We start from the raw sequence: 11,223 nt of genomic DNA, 5'->3' as shown, positions 1-11,223 counted from the left end.
ACCCACAATTGACCGTTGGCAGAGACGCACAGAGCAGGAGACGGTACATGGGCGTCCTCGTCTGCTAAAACCAACAGCTGCATATAACTGCTCGCCGGGTGCAGGTGATCAGCATTTAGCTTACAAGACAACCCGTTGTGCATATGAGACGTTGTGATCCAGATGGGATGTAATGTTGTGTGGCTGCACAGCTGAGCATTGGTCTCCTTCTCCGCTGCTTCGTGAAGATTGGCTTTCGGTGTCCATAGAATGGCGCGGTTCGGAGACGAGGTACCGGCCAGGTATGGCGGAGGGCCCGGCGGAGGGGGCCCGGGCGGCCGTGGTGGAAGCAGACAAGGAGGACCCCACGGACACCCTCACGGTCACGGCCACGGGCATGGCCACGGCCACGGTCACGGTCCACCTGGGGGGCCCGGAGGCCAAAGAGTGTACAAGCAGTCAATGGCGCAGAGAGCCCGGACTATGGCCCTCTATAACCCCATTCCTGTGCGCCAGAACTGTTTCACTGTCAACCGCTCGCTGTTCATTTTCAGTGAGGATAACTTCGTGAGAAAATACGCCAAAAAGATCACCGAATGGCCATATCCTTTACCTGGCCTTGTCCAGTGAGTAAAAGCTGACTACTGTAGGCCTTTTCTGGAGATCAGGTAATGTGCAGTCAGATGTTGGATTGAATGGTTCACATTTTTTTCTTATTCCATGAGTAGCAAGCTTTACATTGCCATTTAATGACAAAGGTGTAACCAGCAGATGCATCAATGCCCATGTGAGTTAGGCTATATGAGGTGACAGAGGAAATACTGACCATGTAATTTATAGTTAATTAAGAGGAGGGGGCATGAACCATCAGCCGCTTTTTATGAGGCTGTTGGTCACCATCAATCACATTTGTTAGTAATTCCATGTCACATCTCCTCGGACTTGCTTGATATACGTTTCCTGTGTGTGTGTGTGTGTGTGTGTGTGTGTGTGTGTGTGTGTGTGTGTGTGTGTGTTTGTGTGTGTAAATGTGTGGTGGTAGTGGTAGTGGTCGAGGCGGGTGGGGGTTTCTAGGGGGCGCTGCTGCATGGTTGCTGATGTCAGCAGAGTAGGCCCAGCGCCCAACGCGGGTATGGAGACAGGGGAGATGGGGGAAGGGGAGGGGAGGGGAGGATAGGAGGAGAGGTGGAGAGAGATGAAAATAAGCAGCTACAATCTGTGTGTTTGTACCATATCAACATGATGCAGGTGTCTAGATATTGTGTGTGTATGTATGTGTGTGTGTGTGCCTGTGTGCCTGTGTGTGTGTGTCTGTTTGTGTGTGTGAGAGAGAGTGAGCAGGTATGTAACTATGCTGGCTTATTAACTTGTGCATTGACAGTATTTCCCCATTTTGAGGCTCCTCCTCTTAATCACACAAGATGCAGGTGTCACTGAATGAATGTACCATCATTTCAAACTCTGTGCTCTGTGTGTGTGTGTGTGTGTGTGTGTGTGTGTGTGTGTGTGTGTGTGTGTGTGTGTGTGTGTGTGTGTGTGTGTGTGTTTGTGTGTGTACATGCGTGTATGTGTGCTGGTGCTAAGTGTAACAGCGTTGAATTCCCAGCATTACCCTGCATTTTCATTTTTCAGAAAGCGGCACATTGCACCATTCTGGGTAGAAAAACCAAATGATTTGAGTATTTTCATTTTCTAGGATTTTGCGTATGTCTGTCTGAATACATGCAAACATGAAAGTAAGTTTCTGTGTGAGTGTTAATGACAAGAGGGGAAATTGGAGTAATGATTGTATTGATCGATGCTGATGCTTGAGCTGTGACATAACTACACACACTAATTGGGCTGCTCTGGTGAAATGCAGGAGCTACTTATAGTGACTGTGAATCATGTCTATTCACCATCTAAATGACAGTCGTGTGTGTTAGTGAGAGTGAGGGCGCGGGTGCATGAAATCTGATGTTATATATATTCATCAACTTCATTTCCAAAATGTATTACTCTAAAAAAAATGAAGAAAACCAGTAAAACACACTTTCTAAATATACATAAATTCTTTATACAATCTTTATATGAGGTTATTTGTAGACTGTTCTCAAATGTTGGATTTCTTACTTTTGAGCAAAACATTGGGGAATCAGGGTCTTGTTTTGCTTATTAGTGTCAGACACTTCCTTAAGGTATAAACCTCTCAGTGTCAACTTTTTAAGAAAAGTGCAGATTGCTCATGTTTACATACTAATAGAAAAAGGAAATGTTGAACCAACTTTAACAGGACTAATAACAAAAATGGAGAAATAATAACTGCATTGGAAAGAAAAAAGCGGGACAATGGAATCCAACATTTAAGAGAATACACAGGAAACTTGTGGACCTTGTTGGGTTCGCTTTCACGTGCATAAAAAAGCTGCAAGATGTCTATTACAAGCACAATGTTTTGACATGTCACTCCATGTGTCCATATTTCAACAGTAACATTAATCATGGCTGAATTCCATTTAAGTGCTTCAGCTTCAGGGTTCAGCTATTGTCAGTGCAGGCTCATTGTCACACTGTCATGGCATAGTGGGGCACTTAAACTATATGGAGCCAATGTTAATGATATTACTGTTACAAGTTATCTGTCATGGAAAAGAACGGTGTCTCACTGTCACAAAGTCACACAGTCACATAGCTGGTCATATATAGATTTAAACATCTTCAAGTGAGATATACGTTCCTTTTTATTTCATTAGGCCAACAGAAAATTTTGCCTTTTTTATATTACCAATATATTTTGCGGGGTGGGAAATTGCCTGGTGGAGATGGGTCTGATTATGGCAATAAAACACTTAACACTAATCATTAAATAGCTTTAAGTGTAGAGCTGTATATGCTGATTAATTTCAAGGTTTCAGAAGAGCTTTTGTTAAGATGGTATTAACTAAACTTGCAGCCATATTATGAAATGGTTGACACATTTTTTATTATTTATTTATAATATATCTGCTCTGCTGACATTAGTGATCTGTTTGGTTTCCTGGAGCTTGATGGTTAGCCTCTGATGGTCTGGAAAGTAGTTGTTGGGGGTGGTTTATTTATTCTCTATATATTTTCTTATCAATTTTCAATTTCCATTATGTATCTTATTTTTGCATTGTCTTTGAAGTGCACACGGTCCCAACGGTAACGTAGATGTGTTAGATACAATAACATGAACATTAGTAGGATCTTATGCAATCTAACACAATAGCAATAAATACTACCTCTTTGAAGCTTATAATGTTCAATATTTGTTGAGACTGTGTCAGAGTGTTGATTCAATTTAGTGGTATTTTTTGAAGCTGAACTTCGTGCTATTGTTGTTTATTGGATTGTAATAAATTGTGAGGTGTACCTATCATGTGGGTATAATAGAGAATATAGAGTTCCCCTCCTCCCCAGGGAATACATTCATGTTACACTGCCCATCCATTGTATTACTTGGACTATTGTGGGCAACCTATAGTACATTTGAGATCCATTAGAGATTATTGCATGGATTAATGTGGTAAAACTAACCATGATGGCACAAAATGGGTTTCATAATGAAATGCTATTTTGAGATTTCCATAAACTCCTTCAATCGATATTTCAAAGACAAAGCTCCCTGGATCTCTTGAAACTACTAGGAAAGATCTCATAATCACGTATTAAATCACCCATTTATTGTTAATGATTTAGCTATATCTGCCAAATGCATGTTTAATTGTCCTCGGAATGGATTAGGCTCTGCTAAATTACCTAACATGCTAAAGCTTGAGTCAGTTGAGGAAGTTTTTGTGGAGTGGGTGGTGTATGTAGGTGGTGATGCCCATATCAATCATAAGGTCGTCTCAGGTAACTCCAGACCCCACTGCACCACTGTGGACTGTGTCAAGGTGTCCATTGTCTCATTAGTTGATGGACTTTCATGCTACTGGTTCAAACCAAAGCAAACAAAAATGAACAAAACTGAACTGTTTTATAGTAATGTGTTTATTTGTGGTATTTATAGAACTTTCACATGCAAAAATGTGAAAGAAAAATATTGGATATTGGAGCCAATGATGGTAGATTTCGGTTCTGATCTATAGTAATCCTAATAATCCAACCAAAATATAATTATTTGTCTATTTTAACACATAATTGTCCCATTGCCCTGAGTTAAAACTATTCCTAACCGAACATACATCAGTGGAAACAGCGGCATTCAGAGTCATTTTGCTTCTTGTTTCGTATTTTGTAAATGTGTTTAACTTCTCATGTCAAAGAGAAACCTTCTGTCCACGATTACCACAAAAGGTGTGAAGACTGACATTTCCCTCTCCACATTCAAGGAGAGATGCCTAAGTGTGTACTTTATAGCTGTATCGTGTTGGAAAATATGAAAAGAGGCTCATACTGGAAAACACTCAATATCAAATTACCCGAAACAAGATTAGGGGCAAAATGAAATTACTTGAAAAATCCCTTATTTAAAGAGGTTTTCTTTTCATTTATAATATCTGCCGTACATCCTTCACTGACAGTTTTATGGCCAACATAGAAGTCAATTTAATTGCAAAACACAATGAAGAAAAGGGCTCAGAAATAGTAATGGTGTTCATTATAACATTGGAATTGCCGTTGATTCATTAGAACCTGCAGCCCGTAGCCAGATGCATGTTATTTTGGTGGATTCTTGAGTCAACTGTTTAAAGTTTACTGAATGAAGATTTGAAAAAAAACATTTTAACTCACCAGATGCATGAGTCTCAGTGGACTCACTGTTGAGCAGAAGTATGACCTGCGGCTTAATTTAGTTGTGAACTGACTCTGGACCCATGGGAGTAGCCTATCATATAAATAACTATTCTCTCACATCCATATTTAGATACATTAGATATTTAGTTGTTTAATTAGAATTAGCATAATAGAGTTCAAGCCTGTTACAGTGCCATTCCCTTTTGTGAAAACCCCCAATGTGGCCTTACTGAATGATATTAATACCAGCATTTCGATACCTTTCTAACTGAATTTGGGTAGGCTACTGATAAACATACAGTATTGAACTGCAGGCACACAGCGCATATCCTGTTCAGAGACAACCCTATCTCAGAATCGAACTTTTATTGAGACTTACTGCATGCCTCACTCTACAGGTACATCCAACACAATTTAATAACATTTACAGTCACAGTAATTCCACCACACACAGCATACAAGCCTGTCTCGACTCATCTACTTTACTTGGAAAATGCTATACTGTTGTCGGTCTGTATTATATTTAACGTTGCCTGACGTCCGAAAATTGTTAGTGGCACCACAAAGGTCGCTAATTTAACACTGCAACATGAACGCTGACAGTAAAGTTATTGGAAGGAGCAGTCAGCTAGCTGGATGTAGGTAATGCTAATGTTAGCATAGGGCTACTATCAAAATGCAGCTGAAATCCTGCAGTTTGCTTTAACAAAGACATATGTGATTACTATCAATCAAATATAATACTCTTAAATTCATGAACCAGTTAAAAATATTCAAGCCTTTTATATCAGAGATGATTCAAAATTAAATCATAGCTGCAATTTATCATTATGAATTGACTTGAAATTGCAGTGTATTGTATTGTCACTGATTTATTACCTGTTTTGTATCAGATCATTGACCATATCCAGTGTATAGATACTGCAGTAACAAATTATCTGAGGAGAGATATAGTACAGTATTATGAGCTTTTGTTATGTATTTGCTCAGGGCATGTATTATAGTATATAACATGAATTTGCTATCATAATGATTGTGCTGTTATTGTCCTTTTATAATATGCTCATAAATAACATATCATGTCACATGTCGGTCGAAAGTTGAAACTTAAATGGGTCATCCTATAGGGCCTTAGAAATGAAATCCTTCCCCCATCTGCTGTCCTACCGACATTTGACCCTTTGACCTTGCCGAATCCATATTTGGTGTCCTTGTCCGAGTTACTGTAAACCTTGTGCGGTTGTGTGTGTGTATATGATGGTATTTGTATGTCTTCTTTACATTTTCCTGTACTCAGTTATTAGTTTCTGTGTAAATGTTAGGCGCCAGCTAAGTCTATAATATCCACCTCTGCAGTACAGTAATATTAGCATATATGCAGGTACATAAACACACAAACACAGACCAGCACACACACACACACACTCCCCTCACATATATATTACATGAACACTATGTGGTGTTGCATGCGTCATTAGTGTACATTTAAGTGTGTTTTCCCTTGCTGTTGTAAATGGAGAAAAAGTCAATATATGTTCTAGCTATCTATAGTACCAATGAGCTCAATATGAAATGTAATACAAGTACTGTATTTTTAAATTAACCACAATGTCATAATCATGAGTGCAGAAGATATGAAGTTAGAGAGTTGAATATTTTGTACAAGAGTCATGAAATACAGACTGAATACATTTAATTAGATTATTCTACTTAATGCCTCAGAGTATGAGAATAGGGAAATCAAATGGCACAGTCAATGAGCATTTCATAGTTAACTTGTGTATATTGTACAGTGTGCCTGTAAATGGTACTGTAAAACACCACATAGGAATTTAGTGGAATCAACTAACTTGACTCTAAATGTAATTAATTTCAAGTTAATTCAGCTTGAAAATTTTTTCCTTTTCATTTTCAGACCACTTAAGAATTTATAAACATGAGTTCTTCTGTCTTGAAATGGTGGGTCGAATGGATATTCTGCTGAGAGGTCCCTCAGCTTGCTAAATTAAGTTTTTAATGAAACATGATCAGCATATCAGCAGGCTTTCCAGGATGCGTTGTTTATGGGTTAAAATTCTCCAGAGACGAAGAAAACATATAGTACATGAAAGCAGTTGTGCGGTGTGTTTTTAATATATGTTAAGATAAGTCCTGCTTTTTTAATCCTAACAAAGGAAATAATTCAAAAACAATAGCATTAGTATTGAATTTGGTCCCTACCTCAGCAGTCAATTGCATGTTGTCTTTATACTAACTCTTGAATTCAGTGGCTCCAACAGGGGCAGCCACAGCTATAAATTATTTGTGACAAATGAATGCAAATACAAAACAAATCTGACTGTGACATTTGTCAGCGTGACTGTTGTTGACTTAAGTATATTGAACTTATTTGTAATTGAGTTAAGTTGTCTCAGTTATTTTTACATATTCTTAACTCATAAGCCAACATTGAACAAAGTGTTCAACTGAAGTTTCTTAAAGGCAGCAGGCATCTTGTGTTTTTGAGTTCAAATGTTGTACAGGCTAGAAGTGCCTTAATCACCTAGTTCCATATTTGGTCCTGACCAGACTCAATGACAGTGTGTGTATCTGAGTACTGACTCAGATTTATATGTTTTAATGTACCTGACCACGCCGCCATGGAGTCCAGTCCAGAGTCAGATAGGTTGGGAGTTCAAAGAAAGAACTGACGATGAAATAGAGAAAGTGAGGAAGAGGAAGAGTTAAAGTGAAAAAGAGACACACCCAGGAACAGAGAGAGAAGGGGGGAGTGGGGGGGGGGGTGGTGTTTTTCGGTGGATGTGGAGAGTCAGTGATCTACGTTCACTGCAGAATCTAAATTATTTATTGGCCTTTCTCCAGCTTGCAACTGTCAGCTGGTAACTACACAGACTCAGCTTAGTTTGTGTGTGTGTGTGTGTACATGTGTACAATGTTTGTGTGAATGTGCTTATTCATTTGTTCACAAGTCAATCACAGTCTGTGGTAGAGTCTCTTTTATTTCCTCTTCACCTCTTCATTTAGAAAACACACACTCTTACAGTACACACTCCGCTCATGTGGGGTCGGTCTCCCGCTTTTTCAATCTGGTCACATCCATTGAATTTTATCCTTCACATCCATGCACGTAGCGTCATCAGTTGTTCCTGTGCGCTCCCATGCATGGTCTCCTGGTGCTTCTATTTCTATTTGTCTTCCAAATATTTGAATGAGAGTTAAGGTAAGGGAGAGAGAGAGAGAGAGAGAGAGAGAGAGAGAGAGAGAGAGAGAGAGAGAGAGAGAGAGAGAGAGAGAGAGAGAGAGAGAGAGAGAGAGAGAGAGAGAGAGAGAGAGAGAGAGAGAGAGAGAGAGAGAGAGAGAGAGAGAGAGAGAGAGAGAGAGAGAGAGAGAGTTTTGCTTCTAATATACAGCTGGAAGAAAAAGGCAGAACAGAGAGAGATATGGACTGTGGAGAGTGAAAGAGAGAAAGGAGGGGAGTCAGTAAGACAGAGACATTATAGAGAGTGATAGACTAATGAGAAACAATGGAGAGAGAGAGAGACAAAGAATCAAACTGCCTGTCTGAATATAAATCATTGAACACAAAGTGGTGGAGAGACAAACACTCACTGCATCCAGAACAGTCACACAAACTTGTTTTTGTCACTTATAAGACATTACATTGACTTACATGTATTCCTTGGAGACTTAACCGACCATAACAGTTATATGTCTAACCCCGGTAATCCTAACCTTAACCAAAAACCAAGACTTCATCATAGAAGTCAATGGCTTCTGTTTCTTTTGTCACCAAATGGGAGATGAGCTCCTATAACATGATCGAATAAACACATTTTCGTCTCCATAATGAGTAAAACACTTAGACACAAATACACTTTTTTCCTCTTTCCTTTTTTTCTCTCTTTCTCTTTTTTCCATGCTCTTTCTCTCTCCCTCTCTATCTCTCTCTCTCTCTCTCTCTCTCTCTCTCTCTCTCTCTCTCTCTCTCCCCATTTGACGGATAGGAACTGAAGTTTTGTCGTCTCCTCTCACGTTTCACTACCTGTACTTTTTCTCTTTCACTCAAATCCGATCCATCATTCTTTTCCTGCCTCTCACTTTACTGTCACTGCTGTTTCCACTTGCTCTCCTCCACTACATCTTGTCCTTCCTCTAATTGCCCGCTTCCGCCTTTTGTGATGCTAATTTTAAGCATTTGTTGGAAGTTTTTGGAGATATTTTTCAGAACATCCTGACAGCTGCAAGTCTTGTTTAGCTTGCTCATGATGGTTGGCAATGAGAAGTGTATGTGTGTGTGTGTGTGTATGGCTGCATATGTGTTATGATTCCTTTCTGTTTGTGTGTGTGTTTATGTGTGCGTGTGTGTGTATGTGTGTGCGCGCGCCCTCTGGGCTCAATCTGCCTACCTCATACCTTTTGACTGTCTGGTAATAAATGTGTGAATTGATCCGTATCCTGAGTCCCTGCGGGCAGACTCGGCACTGAGCATGCACACGCACAAGTACGTACAGAAAAAAGCAGCAGCAAAACTGACTTTATACACAAATTTAATCCATTTAGATTGTTTTTCTTTATTTTTTTTTCACACTTGGACAACATAGGTGATATATGTCCTCTTATGCATGCATACATTTGTCGTGTGTAATTTCAAAATCTGTCTTCAGCCAATATGATTTACCTAGGCAGTCAATATTTTTAGACTACAGAGAGCATGGTAATTTAAAAGAATGACATTTTATAATAGACATTGTCCATTTGCTATATCTCAATTTTGTGATATTGAGAGCTTTTTTGTGTGCATGATGTGTGTGTATGTGTGTGTTTGTGTGTGTGTGTGTGTGTGTGTGTGTGTGTGTGTGTATGTGTGTGTGTGTGTGTGTGTCTCTTACTGAAATATATCTGTCTGTCCTCCCACAGTGTTCTTACAGTACATAGAGGTGGAGAACAGTGAGGTCATTTGAGGTAGTAAGGAATCTACATCTTCCTCTCTCTCTATCTCTCTCTCTCTCTCTCTCTCTATCTCTGGTTCTCTCTCTCTCTTCTCCTTCCTATCGCAGTGCAGTTCACAGATCTCAGTTGAATTGATATTTTATTTCCATTTTTCAAACATGCAAATAAATTGATAATAGTTGTGTTGTTTAGTTCAGGTGAACTCTATAGGAGCATATATTTAGGAGCATTAGGACATTTGCTTTACAACTTTTGTTTCTAAATTTTAAATGAAATACAATAATCACCACAGGCAGTGTTTCAATTATTTTATTTCCTAAAATTAAAGTATTCATGTTTCAAGCAGTTGCCTTCTTTCAGTACATATAGCAGAAAAAAGTCCCACAGAACAAAGGTTCAATATATGTTTCAAGGTATTTTTTAAATATATTTTAGAAAGAGCAAATATCAGAGACTTTATGTAATCAAATCATATGGTAATTGTAAGTAAATTAGGATTAATTATTTGGTATTGTTCTCTAAGAATGAAATTTAAAAGGTTTTTTTCTGTTTTTATGTGTTAGCTGACTTGCATGCTTCAAAGTAGTTATTTTTATAACCGTGTCAGATACAGTGTAAAACAAAAAGTTAGGATTTGGTGTTAATGGCTCGTATCTTGGTTCACAGTTTTACATTTTATGAATTCATTTGACCTTGTTTTTCAGAGTGTCTTGTGTAAGTGCAGCCAAATGTGCAATCAGCATTCAGACAGTTAATGTAACACTGCTTTGCAACTGAAAGTGCAAAGAGTGTAATTAAGTGCTGGGGAGGAATGGTTCACCAAGAGCAAATGGAAATGACAAGCTACACTGTTCTCAGATTGTAAATTGATCCTCTAAAATCTGATAATTGCATCGTGTTAGCTGTTTTTTGATATACCGCAGATGGGTGCCCTTGTAACATATATGGCAATTGAGCAATGGAAGCAAAATCAATATGGGAACATGCTGCTGTGTAGCAACTAGGACATAAATCACCATAGAAATATTGGTAATAACAGCTGCTGGCAAGATTTGCCGACTCTATGGCTTGAATTGAACCTTGTGTGTGCAGCAGATGTTTCTGGAACAACATACATTATATTTAGTAAATGTGGAAAACGACTTAATTTAATTGATTTTAAACAAATCACTTGACACTGGGACTTAAAGTATGCCTCAATGGTTCAAAATAGTGTATCACCTATTAAATCTGGCAAAAATTAGGCTCTCATTGTTGTTATGTACTAAATTAAGTTAAGCTTGAATATCTGTTTATTTGTGTTTGTGTGTGTGTGGGTGTGTGTGGGTGTAGTGTTTGTGCATTATTACATAATTTTGGACAAGGCGTTGTCTGTTACCTACATTTGCAATGTTCCTGCTTTCACATCACATAAACTGGTCACGGTTAGAAGTTAAAACCCTCAGCCATCAGAGATCAGTGTAAAGACTCTTTAACCTCTTGAGAATCACACTGCTTAAGCCAAACATTTTGAATTCTTCTTATCAAGGACATTGCAGCCTGACACTATTGCCA

The 11,223-nt window shown here is 38.8% G+C and overlaps 1 protein-coding gene across 1 annotated transcript in view; it reads left to right on the top strand.

Moving 5' to 3' along the window:
* Positions 1–249: 249 nt before the first annotated feature.
* Positions 250–11,223, top strand: part of cacna1aa (calcium channel, voltage-dependent, P/Q type, alpha 1A subunit, a) — a 77,768-nt gene continuing 66,794 nt past the window's right edge. Inside the window, exon 1 of the mRNA XM_053339072.1 lies at positions 250–581. Coding sequence (XP_053195047.1) covers positions 250–581 — 332 coding nt within the window. The remainder of the gene's footprint in view (positions 582–11,223) is intronic.

The sequence above is a fragment of the Scomber japonicus genome, chromosome 18 (genome assembly GCF_027409825.1).
Source record: "Scomber japonicus isolate fScoJap1 chromosome 18, fScoJap1.pri, whole genome shotgun sequence".
NCBI classification, from domain to species: domain Eukaryota; kingdom Metazoa; phylum Chordata; class Actinopteri; order Scombriformes; family Scombridae; genus Scomber; species Scomber japonicus.
Note: the sequence above shows the minus strand (reverse complement) of the source record. Positions and strands in the feature narration are given on the sequence as shown.